This window comes from Chelmon rostratus, chromosome 3 (assembly GCF_017976325.1).
Source record: "Chelmon rostratus isolate fCheRos1 chromosome 3, fCheRos1.pri, whole genome shotgun sequence".
NCBI classification, from domain to species: domain Eukaryota; kingdom Metazoa; phylum Chordata; class Actinopteri; order Chaetodontiformes; family Chaetodontidae; genus Chelmon; species Chelmon rostratus.
The window spans coordinates 17,892,546-17,912,812 of NC_055660.1; the positions used below are offsets into that span (position 1 = coordinate 17,892,546).

At 40.6% G+C, this 20,267-nt stretch overlaps 3 protein-coding genes across 3 annotated transcripts; all 3 read right to left on the reverse strand.

The window, feature by feature from the left end:
* Positions 1-4,977: 4,977 nt before the first annotated feature.
* LOC121604297 (ecto-ADP-ribosyltransferase 5-like) lies at positions 4,978-6,192 on the reverse strand. Its single transcript, XM_041933776.1, has 2 exons — positions 6,127-6,192; positions 4,978-6,019 (listed from the first exon to the last, which is right to left on the reverse strand). Exons 1-2 carry the CDS (start codon positions 6,190-6,192, stop codon positions 5,255-5,257), a joined length of 831 nt encoding a protein of 276 aa, XP_041789710.1. The 3' UTR covers positions 4,978-5,254.
* Positions 6,193-11,543: 5,351 nt separating this feature from the next.
* LOC121604542 (ecto-ADP-ribosyltransferase 5-like) lies at positions 11,544-12,781 on the reverse strand. The gene is made up of 2 exons (XM_041934091.1): positions 12,705-12,781; positions 11,544-12,299 (listed from the first exon to the last, which is right to left on the reverse strand). Exons 1-2 carry the CDS (start codon positions 12,723-12,725, stop codon positions 11,544-11,546), a joined length of 777 nt encoding a protein of 258 aa, XP_041790025.1. The 5' UTR covers positions 12,726-12,781.
* A 1,608-nt stretch (positions 12,782-14,389) lies between these two features.
* Positions 14,390-16,031, reverse strand: LOC121604460 (NAD(P)(+)--arginine ADP-ribosyltransferase 2-like). Its single transcript, XM_041933973.1, has 3 exons — positions 15,952-16,031; positions 15,663-15,751; positions 14,390-15,331 (listed from the first exon to the last, which is right to left on the reverse strand). The coding sequence occupies exons 2-3, from the start codon at positions 15,738-15,740 to the stop codon at positions 14,603-14,605; spliced, it is 807 nt and encodes a 268-aa protein (XP_041789907.1). The 5' UTR covers positions 15,741-15,751; positions 15,952-16,031; the 3' UTR covers positions 14,390-14,602.
* Between the last annotated feature and the right edge of the window lie 4,236 nt (positions 16,032-20,267).

Below are 20,267 nucleotides of genomic sequence, written 5' to 3' on the forward strand. Positions count from 1 at the left end.
CGAGTTCTTGTTGTGGATGAATATGCAGTGAATCTTCCTAAGTCATACTGTAAATGTTTATGTCATCATTTGTTAACAAATATCATACATACATTATCAGAAGGCCAATTTATTTTATTTGTAAGAGAGTATTCATGAGTATTCATATATATATAAATGCCATTGCACCCAAAACACACTTCATGAACTTCAACCAGATGCACTTTAAACAACCAAACAACCAATCAACCAATAAAGGGACTGCTGACCCAAAGCTCAACTTTAATGGTGAGGGGGAAAAAAAAGGTTTTGACACATTCATATCAGGAAATACCACAAACCAGCTGGCTTGTGTCCACTGACAGTGTGTGTCAGAGCTCTGAAAGCTGCTGCTGCTGCCACTTTTGCCTTGACAGCCATTAGGTAAAGCAGGACACGCTCGATAACCTCAGGGTCACATAGCGTTATCTCTCATATTACATTTTAAATCGAATGTGTTATTGTGATGACATTTTTAACTGATCTGGAACCTTCACAGTGACTCATGGGAGGAACATCAGCCTCTCTCCTCGAAGCTCGCATGATTTGCAAGTGAAACGACCCAACGATGCAGCGCTGCTTTGCATGTTCGTCACGTAACAGACACGGCCAGGGTCCTGCATGCAAACTTACAGGTGTCGAAGGAAGCAGTCGAACTACTGCAGAAATGTCAGCAGCTGTTATATTGTTCATATTGACTGCAGCAGTGTTAGTGTATATTACAACAGACGAAAAAAATAATTAAGTACATCATGAGGTTCAGGTGGCATTTTAAATGAGCTTTTATTGAATGGTATTCTTTTTATGCTCTACTACTTGATACTTTGCTCTCAGGCGTTTGTGCCACAGGGGAAAACCTCTTCTTCACTGCCCTTGCTGGTGCATTGCTACAGTTCTTGGAGCTTTACCGCCACCTGCATGTCAGCAGAACACTGCGAAACCACCGTTGGGAACGCGTGTTGCGTTACGAGCATGCATGGAGATGCTTTGCACGTGCATGAGACAAAAACTGGGATGCACTGCTTTTCAGACATTATCAGTTCATGAACAAATAAATGAAAAAATACAGGACATCTTTAGCAAAACAGAAAATAATGAGTAAGTAAGAACATTGTTAACATGTTAGAAAAACCAACTTGAACAGATATGGATGGAGGATAAATACTCGGTAATTCCATCAGTCTGTTATATTGTGTATTATTAATCTGAATCTGGACACAAATTACATACTAGAATTATCAGATAAAGTACAGTACAAGAACGTCAAAACTGTACTTACTAATTGAGTAAATGTTCTTAGTCACTTTCCATGACTTGCAGAGATAGATGAGAAAAAGAGATTTTTTGTAAATGATGTGAACTGACCGTTACACCTGCACTGTGCACCTGTATCTCGCCAGACACGCTCTAAAGGCAGCGAGCCCTGTTTTCCTTTTGTTATTGACTGAAATTTACATTTTGCAGCCTGTCCCCCGATAGTTGTTTTTGTAGTGTATTTAATTATGTCAACAGTAAACTAAGTGAAAAGAGCCTGCAGAGCTGTTTGTGTGTCACTTTACATCTTCACCTCTCCGCTGCCTGACCGGGAGTCCGGACACCGTTCAGCTCGGCACCAGGTTTGAATCCCAGTTCGCTGAATTTGTGCAGTGTGTTATTTCTGTGAGCTGCTTCTCAAATTATTGTACAGGTCTGTTGCTGAAAAAAGGGTTACTTGCATTCTCGTGCATTCTTCTTTGTATGAACAAGCCCCAACTGATTGTCTTCTTCTTCACAGTCACAAAATGAACGCCACCTCTGCAGAGAACCACTTGTCTGTTGTCGGATCTTATTATGAGGCTTTAGCCATCGCCTCGGGTTTGGTGAACAACGTCCTGGGTCTCCCTCTGAATGCTTGTGTCATGTGGCTGATATTGGCAGGAGCCAAAGAGACGCTGGCCTCAGACTTCTTTTCCCTCAACCTGGCCATGTCTGAGATATTTTTATCTTTATCCAACATATGGTATTTTGTTTTTCTGAGGTTGAAACTGCTCTTCTGGTTTAAAGCCTTCATGTTTTCACGTGGCCTTTTTTATACAGCCCGTCCTCTTTCACAATGTTGCATCTGTGTGGAGTGCTACGTAGGGGTCGTCCACCCCGTGTTATTTCTGCGCTTTAGAGCCCTGAGGTACAGGGTGGCCTGCTGCTGCTTCGCCTGGCTTATTGCTTTGGTTTCCTGCATCTACTCTATGTTCACATATTCGAACCCTCTGTACCTTTATGGGAGTTTCATCCAGAATGTTCTCTTCTTCTCTGTCATGCTTTTCTGCTGTCTCTCAGTCCTCAGGGCTCTGAAACGCCCTGGGCCAGGAGGAAAAGCCACAGAGAAGAAGAAGAGCAGTGCAGTGAAGAGAAGGGCCTTTAAAATCATTTTGCTTACCATGATCGTCATGGCCATTAATTTCTTTTTGTATGTGGCTGTTATTCCACTGCAATGTTGCTTGAACCCTCTGGAGTTCACCTCTGCCATAACCATCTCCACATCCTTAGCTTTAACAACTGGGTTTGTACAGCCCCTCCTCTACCTCCACAGGACCCGAAAACTTCTCTGCTTCAGCAAATTCTAATGTTCACTGTCAATGTAGCTATCTACACACACACACACACACACACACACACACACATATATTTATATATATATATATATTTATGGGTGTTCCGTACTCTGAATGCTCTTGTTGTCCTCCATTTATTTTGAATTAAAAATTCAAATTATTCTACATCAAAATCTACAAAATTCATCTTTTGTTCTGGACACATAAACAGTTTCATAAATCTTGCACATGTCCTCAAGCGCTTCATTTATGTAATGGAAAACACTTCTCTCATATCAACTCAGTGGAGGCCATGTTGAGAGAGAGAGCAGCCCTCTGGTGCCGTCAGCCACCCCCACCTCTCAGGTGTAGCCAGTGGCTCTGACGACCCACCCGGTCACCTGCAAGAATAACCAGCAGAGTGTTGCAGGAAGCCTGATGAGTGCGACGTCACGTGGACATCGACTGAGGGTTGACGGTGGCACATAATGACCCTGTTTGCATGAGGCATTGACGTGCCTCTTTCTTCTGCTAACTTACATTTGCTGAGAAAGAAGAACATCTGATCTCTCTCAGACACGTGTATAAACAGACCCATCACAGCCTCCATCATGTAACACTCTTCAGATTTCTGGAGCTGAATGCAATGCATGCTGGGAAGTATGTGTAAATAAGACAGCAATGCTTGTTTCAGTGATCATTTTGAATGCTGAAAATTAAGGTTTCTGGGGCCGAACAACTTACAATCGTTATTTATGTCAAAGAACGTAAGCTGGTGTTTTTACAGTGTGCATCTTAGCTTAGTGGGTTATTTCACAAATGTTAAGGAGATGATGTTGAACTCTAATCGAAGCTATGATTGACTGTATGATTGCTTGTTATATGACATCCCAGAGCCGTGAAAAGTGTGATGTTGGTGGGTCAGCTTTCTCGGACTGGAGGCTCGCTCACTGTCTGAGACACAGTTTGCAGTTCACCTTCATTCTGTTTAATTCACCACTAGATGACACTGTTTCCCTTCTTTGCTGGTTTGTCAGCGAAGCATTTATTTAAACAAGAGGTCTCACTAACATGTGTATATCTTTATTACAGCCAGAGAAACATTTTCATATGAAAACATTCTGTTTAAATGTATGATCAGAAACCTCAAACTGAAGTAATGAGTCTTTTTTTTTTTTTTTTTTTTTTTTGTGGTGCACTTGTGAAATGTGTCATCAGTTCAAATTGAGGTTTAGGAGCAAAATTTAGAAAAAAACATATCATATCAAATGTAATGTAATGTAAACTATGTTATTGAGCTGCTAAAGATGGTCTCAAGTATCATTATTAAATATAATTCATGCCAAATGTCATCATTAAAATGACATTTGGCATGAATTATATTTAATATCTATTTCATTTCTTCAGTCAGACACAGATTATTTCCTTCTGCCAGAACAGTTGTGAAGAATTTTCATAAAAACAAAGTTCTGACCAGTTTGTTAACCTCATGCCACATTGATCAGAGAACACAAGGACAAAAGTTAAACTTCATAGAGAATGATGAGATCAAAATAGCATCACTGACCTGTTTTAACCAAATCTTCTCTGGTCCAACTCAAAACAAAAAAACAAAAAACAAAACACAGAATCCATCAGCACGTTAGCTTGTAGACCACTGACAACATTATCTTCCCTTCACCTGTGTGTCCTCTGCTCCGCCTGTGTGTGCAGGGGCAAACTCCGCCCTCGGTGCAACATGAGAGCAGAGGATAGCAGTGTGAGCGTTAGCAGCCGTGCTCCCGCAGCATTTTGATTGTTTTCTTCAACCCTTCAAAGCACAGAAAAGTCATTTTCCCTCAGAGTGTCATCTGCAGGGGTCTCCACAGACAGGCATACAGCCCCAACAGCTTCTACTGCAAGCACAGCATGGTGTGCGTGCTGCAAATCACTTGCTGCTGCTCTGAGGCTTAATTGCTGTGAACACACAGTGATAAGTGAAAATGACTCAGGTAAGCAAATGAACTTTATGGTCAGTTCAGAGCTACTCCCATTTGGATTCTGGTAGTGAGACAGTGAGAGCACACCGAGGTATGTGAATCAAACTGCTGTAAAAACATTTGACAACACGCACAATTTGTGAAACACAAGGGTGTTTACTGATTTATTTTTTTGGCACCTTTTTCATACAACAACATCGAAGGAAGGATTATGGATCTAATTCAAACACAGGCGACGCAAGAATAAACTCAATAAAACGTATTACTATGATAGTATCCGGTGACCAACTTCTAAATTATTCTTTAAACATTTTGTGGAAGTGGAAGAGAGCCACATGGTTTGCAGCTTCATCAGGCTCTTCAAAAAAGCTGTTTGAAATCATTTACTATTTCTAATGTTTTTTGGAACAACCCACAATTTGAAGGCTTCGTTTTCGTGCATCTAATGGCTCATCGTCATTTAACGCTTGTTGCACAGAATAACATTCACACCTCTGCCCATTCAGCGTTTAAATTCAGTTTGACAGTGTTACTGAAGTTATTCAAATGTTAATGTTGGTGTTTTCCTGCGCGTGCATAAGAAAGAAATCCATATTTGGCTGCATGTTGATTGAAGATCATTTGAAATAGATGACATGATGTGTCGTAAAACTCTATGTTAACTGTGTGGAAAATGTGTTAGACTGCTTATTTGGGAAAAAAAGCACAATTCAGACCAGAATGTTCGATTTCTGTACTGTCCACTTCATAGACCACCTCACATTCAAGGCCCGGCTGCTCAGATCTCTTCTTAATACTTTTGACTTTAAACACTTCATATGGAGGAATCAGCACTTCTGCCTCTGCGTCTCCAAATTTAGAGTATATAGAGACATCTCCTCCAAAACATGTTAAAATCTTGAAACAGGACTTGTCTCCATATTGTTTAGCCTTAGCCAAGCCAAACATTGTAGTTGAGGCAAAAGAGCCAAAGCGAATCTCCTTGTTGAGAACATTGTCTTTGAGGGCGACATTGACTCCGCGGTAGCCAGTTGTACATTTGCCTGCTTCAGAATTGAGTTTCTGAACAGCGGTGGTCAGGAAAAAGTGAAGCGCGTGATACCCGAACGTGGTCTTGTACGCAGATCTGCTGTTCCGAACTGCGTTATTGAACTCAATATGAGGATCCCCTGGAGCAGAGGTATAGACATAAACTGCTATAAACTCTTCTTTCGTCAGTGCGTAGGGAGATAGCGTTGCTGTTTTAGGCTTCCAGCTTTGGTTGTAGACTTCCTCTGCTTTATTCCAGGCACTTTTGAATTTCTCATTTTTGTTTTTTTCATTCTCCAGGATTTCAGATTGCACCTTGGACATCATTTTATCTTTGCAGTAGCTGTACATGTCATCAACAGAGTCTTCAGCCATGTCCAATGGAAGGGCAGTCTTCGACCCAGAAGTCCCAGAAGCAGACTCCTTCAAAGAAATGATTGACACTGTCAGAACAAATGATCACATCATCTTACTTACAGACGTCAATGGAAGCAGGTGCAATGAAGAAAGCCATCGCCCAGCATATACACTATTGCACTTCCTGTAGAGACTCTGTAAGCGATTAGCACTGCTGCCCAAACTGCCATCACTGCCATCCCGCTCCAAAGCAGAAACCTGGAGACTCAGTTGTTAAATAAAAGAATCTCTGACAACTTGTGGAGTCAAGCAGAAACAGCCTTCAAAGAGACGAGGAAGTCTGTCTCTGCAGTCTTCACTGACTGAGAGGGCGGTACCATACACTTATATATAGCTCGTGAGCGCAAGAGAAACGTGATCATAAACAGGAATGTAAAGGGCTTATCTTAACCACTCGGCCATCTTAGCGTATTCATAATAAGCATGTGATAACTGAGTTTGACAATAAAATGACAATTTAAATAATACAGACTTTACTTTCAGACACAACATGGTTATTAGGCTAATTTTTTATTCTGTCTACTTTAGTCTATATTTTAATTTTATTCATTTCACTCTTAAAGGAGGCGTGAGTGACTCTGACATGGCCGTCTCGTTTTTCTGCCAATGGCTGAAACAGTGCTGTGAGGCTCGGTGCCAGCCGCTTTGTTTCCCATTTGCAGAGCCAGAGCTGATTTTTTTCAGAATGGACAGCCAGCAGATGGTGAGGAGATATCCACTGAACTTCAAATTCACCCCACTTGACATGATCCGAATAACATTATGTTCATTTGTAATTATTGATAATTATTATTATTTCAGGAATCTGAAAGGAAATAGCTCTTCTTTTCTTTGCTTAAGTTTTCTTAAACCGTTCTCACATTGTAAATTGAAATTTATGTCATTGACAGAGTGGTGTTTAGTTTTCACCGCTCTTCTACTTTTTCTCATTTTGAAGTGTTACAAATTCAAATGGATTTTTACCATTTGATAAACGCAATAACACAAAGAGCGCTTTCAAGGTACAAAATACTTTTTGTTGTGACACAAGCATTAAGTTGGACAAAAAAAGCATGCAAAGGATTCCTGAGGTGATTGTCCTGCTGGAAGGTGAACCTCTGCCTCTGCTGCAGACCTCAGCAGGTTTTATTGTGTGGAAAAGTCCTTAAACCAGCTCCACCAACAATTTAAACTATCAAACAATTTGGAAAGTAGAATCAAGCTCGAGTAAATACATAAATCTTCATTACCTGCAAAAGTCTCTTAATATTAATATTATTTGGTCTAGCAAGTGGCTCTCAGGACACATTTGAGCTTAGGGTCACACAATCTCTCATCACACATTTGAAATTTTATTTTCACCTTCATGTGGTGTCTTCCACACTAATGATGGACATTTCTGGAACTTTCACATTGACTCGTTGGGGGAACAATGGTCTCTCTTCTCTTAACTCATATGATTTGCAAGAGAAATCATCCAAAGATACAACACTGCTTTGCATGTTTGCCACCTAACAGACATAAAGCATGGCCAGGGCCCTCCATGCAAACTTAGAGCTGTTAGAGGCAGTCAACCAGCAAAGGTCACATTGAGTGCAAATTTGTGCAGTGTATTTTAAGGGGTGTAACTATATGACATTGAGATCACAATTTAATGGAGCAATTTATTGTATGGTCTTCTTTTCTGTTCTATTTTACCTGCTGTATGTGCTGCAGTTCTAATATACTTTGTCATGACTGCTCATGCCAAATTTAATAATAACAATTTGTATGTATTAAAGGATGTTACAATAATAATTTTAATGTGTGAAAGTCTGGATCGGTAATGTATGAAAGGGCATTTGTTGGTTCACCCAACATCAGGTCACATGAGAGGAGGTCAGGAACAGCAGCTTGGCATTTTGGACTGTACCACACATGTTGAAGAGGGCTGGAGCCGCCACATTGGAGTATAAAGCACACCCTGTCACACAAAGACCAATACTTACTCTGTGGTTCTCAGCACCCACTGGAGCAGGAGTTACAGTAGCAGAACCCTGCAACACCAAGCTCATAATGAACCATCCCTGTGAATATTCTCATTCATCCAGGTCATTGTAAGCTTTAGGGCATTCAATCGTTCGCAACTGGACCTCGTCAGTTTGTCTTAGAAGACGTTTCGCTTCTCATCCGAGCAGGCTTCATCAGTTCATGCGCCCCAGACTAGATAGGACAGCTCTAGTCCAATGCAATGGTGTTAGGTTCAAGTATTTATCCCCTGAGTGAGGCCAACCCCCAAAACCAAGAATGGTATCACTCTATTGTGAGGCAAACGATCCCCCCATTAAGGTGGGGTAGGGTGCAACCCTTGGGTGTCAACGACAGTCGTTTGCCTCATTAATGTCCCATTGTTGTCATTGGGAGGCTCCTGGAGCCATGTGTGAATGGGTTTGTTGTTTGTTTTCAGAGGCAAAATCTTTGAATTTCTTAGGGAGAGATGAAAGGACAGCATTGTATGTGGGAGATAGGTGGTGGTTTTTCAACGTTGACATAGATGGCTTCTCTTACTCCTCTTTTGAACCATCTGTCTTCTCTGTCCAGAATATGCACATTTTTATCCTCAAAGGAGTGTGCTTTCTCCTTGAGATGCAGGTAAACAGCTGAGACTAGACCTAAAGAGTTAGCCCTTCTGCGTTGTGCCATGCGTCTGCTCAGTGGCTGTTTGGTTTCCCCAATATACAAGTCTGTGCATTCCTCAAGTACCCTGGCCCAAGAGAAGGACTATAGACATCCGAGGGATACTGTGCAGGGATGCAGTAAGAAGTGCACAGACCTGTATAACGTGGAAACTAAACAACCATTAAACTCTTGATGCACCACAGGAGGGCCAACTCGTCAGGTCAAGACCCAGCAGTTTGCCTACACCTGAAAGATAAGAGACACTCCAGGACGACAGTGTATGTATTTTGGAAAGTGAGGCCAGAAGGTGTGAAAGAGGAATGAAAGAGGCAATTTACATAAAAAAGGAGAAACCATCCCTCAACACGTATTCACAATTGGCCTCAAACCACAAAAATTAAAAACGTGGGACTCCCCACTAGTCAGTCAGAATTGAAGATGCCCTGTGGATGAGAGGTGAAACAAGTCCAGTTGCCCTTGATTCAACCCTTCTTGGATAACCACGAGCTGGATGCCTGAGGATCTTCACAGACAGCCTCTGGTTATGTTTGTATGTCTGGTTTTGTTATGACACAGGGCATAAAAACAGAAAATAGTTAAACAGATTCATCATGTCAGAAGATGCCCAAATTCAGGCTTGTGTGCGCTGAATGTGTGTCTGACAGCTGCTGGGAGCTCTGGGAGCTGAACTCTCCACTTTGACTTGGTGTAAAGGCAAGCAGCTCATCGGACGTAGAAAGTCCTCAGGGTCACATATAATACTATTTTCCAGCTCCTCTCATAGCTATTTGGAAGTGAAATGATCCAAAGATGCTATATACACTAGTCATACTAGTGTATATAGCAACAGCCCTAACTGTTATGAAAAAACTTTAAAGGATTGAAAATATTGATATTGATATTAGGTCTGCGATCACCACGCTTCCCATTAAATACATGCTTCTCTGTCATTCAAGAACACATTTATCTGGTCTGCACTGATAAGACGTGACTGTATAACGTCTGGCACTGAATCTGCAATCTCCTCACAGTATGTAAAACAGTCAGAGGAGGAAGTTACTGCAGGGCAGGTGTCATGCTGCAGTAAAGCGGGGGTCAGAAGACAGCACAGCAGCCAGTAACAAGTAGTTGAAACAGGTGATGTGAAAGACTTATTTGAATTTATGTAAGTAGAAGGATCAAAGAAGGTTTTTTTGTAGTAATCCTTCACTACAGGTAGTAATGACTAAGAAACAAAAGGCATGTCTCTGTTTCAGTCACACTTTATTACAGTCAGGTCACAATATAAATTGTACAACAGTATGTTAAAGGGAATCAAACAACTAATCTGCAGCTTTGACGAACATTTTAAAGAAAAATATGTCAGCAAGTTACTCTGAAACGCGGCCACATATCAGTCGTCACAGTCGCTGCAGATGCCTCCATTACTGAGCAGTTTTTCAAGAATCATTTACCTTGTGAAATCAATAATCCCACATTCACTTACGTTGACCTGGTACAGGATAAAGTCTATTCCAGCCAAACTGCCGCCACGTTATTTGCAGGCTTTGCCGTACTGGTCTGAAGAATGTGTAATGTGTGGTCAGGACAGCACATGGAGGTGAGTTCTTTTTACAAATGTACCTGTGGAGTCAAACGAAAAAGGCTACATGTTTATGGTTTATGCATAAATCATGGTACTAATTTACCTGAGGCAAATGTCAGGGAAACTTCTAGTTTGCGGTGGTCGGTCATTTCTGCCTAACTGAAAAATACTGTATGGGTATGTAGAGGGCAAAAAGAGGTGCAGTCAGTTTAGTTCAACTAAAATTAGAAAGAGAGGTGAGGTATATGTGATTTTGTGTAAAGGAGGTGAACTAATCTTTTGAATTAATACACAACAACCTGCTGGTAGAGAGAAACATCCATCCATCCATTCTGTAAACCTGCACAGGGTCACTGTGGCTGCCATCTATCCCAGCAGACAGAGGGCAACAGGCACGACACAGCCTGGAAATATGTTTTAAGGACAGAGACAGCACTGACTCTTCTCTGCATTATATTTTGGATCTCATTTACTCTCAGTTTTTGCATTTCCTTAATATCTCTTGTGGTAGTAAAAAGGACAGATACAAAAAGTAAGCATCTGAGTTTGTTTGTATATATGGTTGTCTTCAAATAAAATAATTACTATATTTATCTGCATTTGCTTTGAACCATATAATGGAATGATAGTCCTATCATTTCTTTGTTTTCAAGATGAGAAGGTTCAGATTACATACGTAAAGTGACATACAATAGATCTGACTCAACTAAAGCTACCCCTATTATCCAGATGTGAAAAGTTAGCCCATCAAAAGCACAAAAAAAGTTGAGGAATTAAAATTTTCAACAAACAAACAAACTTAGACAATGTCTCATCATTTGTGTTACTGAGTCCATTCAAGTAAGAATTTTTACCTCTATCAGCTTAACACAAGCTTCTGCAACTTCCTCTGACACGGCCTCATAATGCAAGCAGAGGGGCGGGAGGAGATCAGCGAGCAGCTGGAGGCTCACAACATTTAAGCAGGTTCACTACCTCCCACACCTTGTTTGAACAGGTTTGGACTTTCCAATCACAAGTTGGAGCTCTTCAGATTCAGGTCATTTAGCCAGTACTCATGTGTTTTCATGTCTGTCAATTAGCATTATTATGCATGCATGCAGGACAGGATTGACAGGATTATAGGACAACTGTTTTCCTTTAATGCACCCAGTTTATCCAGTTGCAGACAGATACCACTAAAACAACACCGCTGTAGTCACAGATATGTAAATGACGAGTCAACAGACAAGTCAAAATCATTAATCTGGTGTTGCCCAGTATATTATCTTTTTAACTTCAATTTTCAATTTTAAATGTGTGTGTGTTTCAGAAAAGAGCACAATTCATGTTGGAAAGAGTTTTTCCTGTGCTTTTCACTTTGTAGACCACCTCACATGGAAGACTCTTCTGCTCAGACCTCCTCTCTATCCTGGTGACTTTAAAGACCTCGTAAGGGGGAATCAGGGCCTCTCTCTCCGACTCCCCGAGCTTCGAGTACAGCGAGACGTCCGCTCCGGAGCATGTGATAATCTCAAAACATGACTTGTCTCCAAATCTTTCGGCGCCGGGATACCATCCCATTGAGCTGGAGGTAAAAGAGCCAAAGCGGATCAGCTTGTTCAGAACATCTTGGCTAAAGTAACTGTCGGCTCTACGGTAGCCAGTGAGGCATCTTTCTTCTTCAGGTTTGCGAGCGTTGAGAGTTTGAAGGGCGTCAGTCAGGAAAAAGTGAAGCGCGTGATACCTGAATGTGGTCTTGTACTTAGACTTCTGGGTTCGAACTGCATTGTTGAAATCCAAATAGATTTTTGGTTTGTCAAGGGTGTAAACATAAATAGCCATGATCTGCTCTTTCCCCAGGGAGGTGGAGGGTCGCTTTCCCTTTCTGCGCTTCCATTTTTTGTTATAGTATTTTTCTGCTTCATCCCAGGCCAAGGTGAAATTTTTGTCTTGGTTCTTCTCATTTGCCAAGTACTCCTCCTTCACTCTGTACTCCATCTTGTCTTTGCAGCCAGCATACATGTCATCTACAGTATTTGGAGCCAAATCCAGCGGAGCTTTTAACCCACGTTCTGCAGAGTTCTGAAAATAATAGAAAATAGAAATCTTACTTGTTGCTTCTAACAGATGCTGTCCAAATCTTTTGCCTAGACCTGTTTTATAAACTGAACAAACCCACAAACTGTCCAGTCAACTTCTCCATTGTGAGATCAATAAAGTCTTATCTTATCTTATCTTATCTTAATCACGCTTTTTGTCTGCGTCACTAAATGTCCGTCTCTAAACAAATCTGTGCCAAAGTGTCAAGAGTGACTCTAAATAAAATCTACAATTCACAAGATGAATACATACAAGCTGATGAACAAAGAAGAGAGCTGTCCAATATGTGATAACTCTGGCAGAAAGATGAAGAAAATGATCTCATTTACTGTTTCACATATTGCCTGGAAAGAGAAAAATAAAGTCTAGAAACATGAAAGCACTAACCTTGTCTTTCCCTGAGTTCATTCCCAAATGTACAGGAGGAGCTCCAGCTTCAATCACATCAGCCACAAAACATCTGTTTTCATCTGCTGATCGGTAAACAAATAACATCGACGAGTAATCCATTCCTGCATGCAAAGCCTGCATGGGCGTTTAACAGGTGCTGTGGTTGGTGCATATGAAAATAAACCGTGCTATGTGCAGCTACCATGGAAAGATGGAGAAGTATACAGGAAATGCTTTCAATGCAATATATTTGATTTAGTTGTCGTATTGGTTAGAATTATTTCTAGTATACAAAACAAGGCTAATGGGTTTAAAATTGCTGAAGACATTCAGCAAATAAATGTGAAGGCTGATCTGTATCAATATGCCGCTCTGCAGTTTAGATCTACTGTGTCCTCACTGTAAGGGAAAGAAAGAAACAGGACCAGACCGAATCAGAGGCTCCTGTTGGTCCCGACTACATCACTGAACATCATATAAAACTTTTCATGCTCAGATATTTTATATGCATGCGATCTTTGCTGAGAGAGTCTCATCCTTTCTTCGCTTCAGATCATTTTTTGCACAACCTTATGTCTTATTCAGGACATTTGAAATGTCTCCCATATGCTTTTCTTGCGTAGTCATTTGCACCAGACTATTTTCATCAGTTTGACCACAGCCAATTAAGGACGTCACCTCCATTATCCCATTCAAGGACATCCTAAAAGTCAAAGAGCAGAATCTTTCGGAGTGAATCGTTTATTACTTTTATTGATCACTGATACATCACTGTCAGGTCTTAAATGGGAGGGCAGTTGTCCACCGGGACGGTTCTGAAGTTCCTGCTGTGATGTGTTTATGAAAACACACATTGCAGCCTGCTGACTGCTTCATGCGGTTTGTTATCTAACATTACAGGTTCATGGAGTTCAACCAGGTAGGAAATGAAATGACAATACAGTAGCTGGTTAATACACACACACACACACACTTTTTGATTGTTCCACTTGAGATAGATTAAGTTATTAAACTGAACACAGACTGTGTTTCATATTAATGAATATACATTAATGAATGAATGAATTAGTTATGAATTATTTTGCTTGTTAATTAATTAATCCCAAATCTATTGATCAACTTGAAGAATGTGATGGGTGCTAAAGCTGCATATTATAAATCCCCATTCTCATTTTTTTTTTTTATATATATTCACATATATTTGATTGATGAGCTTTTTAGTACACAGCCATTATTCTTAAATGTCCACCAGGGGCCAGTGTTGGCCAAATTCGTTCAAATCACATTTTGATTACTAACCAGCAAAAACACAGTGGTTGAATTACTTTCTGTTACTCAGAGCAGCTCTGTCAAAGGTGCCTTCAGACGACACTGTGGTTGAACAAGCAGCCTGGCAACAGTCGGTAGGTATATAGTCCTGAATGTGTTCAGTGACTGCCCAACTAAGACGATGCAGCATGTAAAAAATGCAACTCTAAAGTTACTGGAAAGCAACCCACACAGCACTTCTGTTTACAGCCTTGTACTTCTAACATCTTAAAGATTCGACAACAGCCAGCCATTGTCCTCCATCATCTGTGACTGTAACAGAAGCCCTTTAACGCAGCTGCTGAACTTGTAAGTCGGTGAATAAACCATCACACAATGAAAGCACGTAACCAGCATTATTGCATTGAGCAGTTTAATGACAAGTGTTCACTTGCAGGAATTTTTACAATGTTTAAAATGTTCCTGAAGAAAAGTGTAACACATAAGCCTGCAATGACCACACAAACCCGAAGCACAAAGATACAGATTGTAGAGAATGCACTATGTTATATAACATTCAGTTGTGACAGGAGAGTAAGAATGTTTAAAGATGGTTTAAAGAATGCCTTTCCCCACCTGCTGGACTCTCACGGGTCCAGAAGTTTGCAGTTCAGAATGCTCCGACCGCCTGCACTCTCCAGGACGTAGATGACTTTACAATCATTCAGACCTTGAATGTTAACCTTGCCATTAATTATCTCAGTTATCTTGAATGTCTCATAGGGGGGGATGAGCACTTCTTCCTCATCCTTATACATTGAATAACTCTTCAAAGAGGCACCTGAACAGGTCTTGATTTTAAAGCAGGTCTCGTTACCAAATTTTGTCAAGTCTGTTCTGTAAGAGCTGGAGGCAAAGGTACCAAACCGAATAATCTGGTGGACTTCGCCAGTAAACCTTAAACTGGTACGCCTGTAAGTGGTGTGACAGTGGTACTTGCTATTCAATATCTGTATGGCAGATGTGAGCAGGAAATGTAAAGAGTGGAACTGGAATAAGGACCCGTAGATGCTCTTTTCTGTCCGGACTGCAGCATTAAAAGGCTTGTACAGTTTGTCAGACGTATAAGCACAGATTGCCTTGATGTGATCTTTGGTTAGAGCCATGTGCTTTGTGTGCTTCAGTTTCTCTTCAGCACATCTCTCTGCTTCACTCCAAGCTTCTGCAAATGGTATTCTGTCCTTTTCTTCCTTAATGTATTTGTTCTTGACTTTTTCCATCATTGCGTCTTTGCAGCCAAAGTACATGTCATCAACTGAATCTTCAACCATGCTCAGCGGTTTGCTTGGGACGGCATCTCGGACAGTGGGGTTGATCTAAAAGGGAAAGAAAGAAAATGATGAAGAGGGAGGTCAGACACTGATGAAACTTTACTACTGTGAGTGTCTGTTTAAAGAAACCCACTATCATGCATTTTATTGAATAGGCCCTAAATCCTCCAAACTCAATGATCTATGGTATCAGGTAACACTGCCACTATAATAAATAAGCTAAAGTTTGACTGCACAATTTGCTTTCTGCAGTTTTGACTAACAAAAGCTATGTTTGTATTTTAAAAAGTCAGTTAAAGGACTCAGTCGTGCTTGTTTTTAAAGCACAGCTTGTCATCCAGCCTCAAACCAAGCTATATCTTCATCCTCCACTCACCGCCATGGAGTCAACAGGCAGCATCCAGCAAAGGAGAAAACACAGTGGAGCAAAGATTGCCTTCATCACTGCAGTCATGAAAACTGTTCCTGAATCAGAGTCGACAACAATGAACAGTATTACACTATATACAGTGTATATGTGTGTAAATGTGTCTCATTTTTTAAGTTGTGCCACTGTATGCTTTTTTGGAGTGCAGTAATATCGATGCATAACTACATGAATGTAATTAACATTACTGGCCAATGCTAAACTCTTCTCAGAAGGTTGATTTGAAAGACAAACTCACCAGCCTTCAGGATGAGAAGATGTTGTGCAGTAAGTCAACCCCTCAGGTCAAAGGTTTTGATCAGGCAACTGGTCCTCGGCATGTGTTCGGGACTTGCTTTCATCTCTATATATACACCTTGGCTTGGTGAACAGACGTGTCACATGTCCTCACGCACACACATGTGTGTGTGTATGTGATGTGTATCATTTATCTGACATGGGTGTGTTTCTGAATGGTTTAGTCAGAACCGGACAAACAGCCCGGAAACCAAAACCAAGTAACAGAACCACAAACGCTCAAGCGGTGTCTTTCAGTGTAAAACCAGACATCATTACTCTTCTATATGTCTGAACAGAATAATAATATTTTGGTGTGTTATACAAATTTCAAACACACAGAGAACATTGCAGGTGCATGTGGCATCGGTGAGAGAGATGTCATATTCAACCCTTTTTCATACAGTATATTTGGTGGGATTATGCAGAGGAAATGAAAGTAGGCCAAAGTGTGGTAGTATAATCTTTAAGATGTGCTGTAAGACAGAGAGGTTGTCTTTAAACAAGAGGTCTTACTAGCATGTGTATATCTTTATTACAGCTAGAGAAACATTTTCATATGAAAACATTCTGTTCAAATGTATGATCAGAAACCTCAAACTGAAGTAATGAGTCTTTTTTTTTGTGGCACACTTGTGAAATGTGTCATCAGTTCAAAATCAGGTTTAGGAGCAAAAATTTGGAAAAATCATATCAAATGTAATGTAATGTAAACTATGTTATTGAGCTGCTAAAGATGGTCTCAAGTATCATGATTAAATATAATTATATTTAATATTTATTTTATTTCTTAATATTTCTCTTGCCGACTGGCTTTTTCACCTCTCTACTTCCAAACGTGCCACCGTCCGTCCTCGTGGTGTGTTACTGAATGAACTATTATTTTTCAGTTAATGAAAGGATAAAGTGTATTTTCATTGTATCAGTTGTTATAATGATGGGAGGTCAGACACAGATTGTTATTTCCTTCTTCCAAAACAGTTGTGAAGAATTTTCATAAAAACAAAATTATGACAACGTTATGTTAACCTCATGCCACATTCATCAGAGAACACAAGGACAAAAGTTAAACTTCATAGAGAACAATGAGATCAAAATAGCATCACTGACCAGTTTTAACAAAATCTTCTCTGGTCCAGCTCAGAAAAAAAACAAAAAAGCAAAAAACAAAAAACACACAATCCATTAGCACGTTAGCTTGTAGATCACTGACAACATTATCTTCCCTTCACCTGTGTGTCCTCTGCTCCGCCTGTGTGTGCAGGGGCAAACTCCGCCCTCGGTGCCACATGAGAGCAGAGGATATCAGTGTGAGCGTTAGCAGCCGTGCTCATGCGGCATTTTGATTGTTTTCTTCAACCCTTCAAAGTACAGAAAAGTCAAGATCCCTCAGAGTGCCATCTGCAGTGGTCTGGAAATAGCCTTTCCTTTGTTTTCGTTGCTTAAGTTTTCTTAAACCGTTCTCACATCGTAAATTGAAATGTATGTCATTGATAGAGTGGTGTTTTAATTAAATTACAGCGCTTACAAATTCAAATGGATTTTTACCATTTGATAAACGGAATAACACAAAGAGTGCTTTTAAGGTACAAAGTACTTTTTGTTGTGACACAAGCATTAAGTTGGACCAAAAAAAGCATGCAAAGGATTCCTGAGGTGATTGTCGTGCTAGAAGGTGAACCTCCGCCTCTGCCGCAGACCTCAGCAGGTTTTATTGTGTGGAAAAGTCCTTAAACCAGCTCCACCAACAATTAAAACTATCAAACAATTTGGAAAGTAGAATCAAGCTCGAGTAAATACATAAATCTTCATTACCTGCAAAAGTCTCTTAATATTAATATTATTTGGTCTAGCAAGTGGCTATCAGGACACATTTGAGCTCAGGGTCACACAATCTCTCATCACACATTTGAAATTCTATTTTCACCTTCATGTGGTGTCTTCCACACTAATGATGGACATTTCTGGAACTTTCACAGTGACTCGTTGGGGGAACAATGGTCTCTCTTCTCTTAACTCATATGATTTGCAAGAGAAATCATCCAAAGATACAACACTGCTTTGCATGTTTGCCACCTAACAGATATAAAGCATGGCCAGGGCCCTCCATGCAAACTTCGAGCTGTTAGAGGCAGTCAACCAGCAAAGTTTGTGCAGTGTATTTACGGTGTGTAACTATATGACATTGAGATCACAATTTAATGGAGCGATTTATTGTATGGTTTTCTTATCTGTTCTATTTTACCTGCTGTATGTGCTGCAGTTCGAATATATTTTGTCATGACTGCTCATGCCAAATTTAATAATAACAATTTGTATGTATTAAAGGATGTTACAATAATAATTTTAATGTGTGAAAGTCAGGATCAGTAATGTATGAAAGGGCATTTGTTGCTTCACCCAACATCAGGTCACATGAGAGGAGGTCAGGAACAGCAGCTTGGCATTTTTGGACTGTACCACACATGTTGAGGAGGGCTGGAGCCGCCATTGGAGCATAAAGCGCACCCTGTCACACAAAGACCAATACTTACTCTGTGGTTCTCACCACCCACTGGAGCAGAAGTTACAGTAGCGAAACCCTGCAACACCAAGCTCATAGTGAACCAACAAGTACCCTGGCCCAAGAGAAGGACTACAGACATCTGAGGGATACAGTGCAGGGATGCAGTAAGAAGTGCACAGACCTGTATAGCGTGGAAACTAAACAACCATTAAACTCTTGATGCGCCACAGGAGGGCCAACTTGTCAGGTCAAGACCCAGCAGTTTGCCTACACCTGAAAGATAAGAGACACTCCAGGACGACAGTGTATGTATTTTGGAAAGTGAGGCCAGAAGGTGTGAAAGAGGAATGAAAGAGGCAATTTACATAAAAAAGGAGAAACCATCCCTCAACACGTATTCACAATTGGCCTCGTGCAACAACTGCTGACCGTCATTTCCTCTTGGCATCATGTGACTCAAACGATTCTTAACTACTGCCATTACAGTCCTTGGTATCCAGTGGTGTCAATGACCTTGATAACCACAAAGGTTAAAAACCTGGGAAATCCTACTAGTCAGTCAGAACTGAAGATGCCCTGTGGATGAGAGGTGAAACAAGTCCAGTTGCCCTTGATTCAACCCTTCTTGGATAACCACGAGCTGGATGCCTGAGGATCTTCACAGACAGCCTCTGGTTATGTTTGTATGTCTGGTTTTGTTATGACACAGGGCATAACAGCAGAAAATACTTCATCATGTCAGAAGATGCCCAAATTCAGGCTTGTGTGCACTGAATGTGTGTCTGACAGCTGCTGGGAGCTCTGGGAGCTGAACTCTCCACTTTGACTTGGTGTAAAGGCAAGCAGCTCATCGGACATAGAAAGGCACAGGGTCACATATAATGCTATTTTCCAGCTCCTCTCATAGCTATTTGCAAGTGAAATGATCCAAAGATAATACTACAGAAATGTTTCACTGCTACACTGAGCATTGTGAGCGCCATCACACTAGTGTATATAGCCACAGCCCTAACTGTTGTGAAAAAACTTTAAAGGATTGAAAATATTGATATTGATATTAGCTCTGCTGGTTGGCACTGATAAGACGTGACTGTACAACGTACAACTAAAGCTACCCCTATTATCCAGATGTGAAAAGTTAGCCCATCAAAAGCACAAAAAAAGTTGAGGAATTAAAATTTTCAACAAACAAACAAACTTAGACAATGTCTCATCATTTGTGTTACTGAGTCCATTCAAGTAAGAATTTTTACCTCTATCAGCTTAACACAAGCTTCTGCAACTTCCTCTGACACGGCCTCATAATGCAAGCAGAGGGGCGGGAGGAGATCAGCGAGCAGCTGGAGGCTCACAACATTTAAGCAGGTTCACTACCTCCCACACCTTGTTTGAACAGGTTTGGACTATCCAATCACAAGTTGGAGCTCTTCAGATTCAGGTCATTTAGCCAGTACTCATGTGTTTTCATGTCTGTGATTTAGCATTATTATGCATGCATGCATGCAAAAAAAAAAAAAAAAAAGCATTAGACACAACCTGGTAAAATTTCATTTTTTATATACAGTTTGACAATTCTGACAGGATTATAGGACAACTGTTTTCCTTTAATGCACCCAGTTTATCCAGTTGCAGACAGATACCACTAAAACAACACCGCTGTAGTCACAGATATGTAAATGACGAGTCAACAGACAAGTCAAAATCATTAATCTGGTGTTGCCCAGTATATTATCTTTTTAACTTCAAATTTCATGTTAAATGTGTGTGACCGG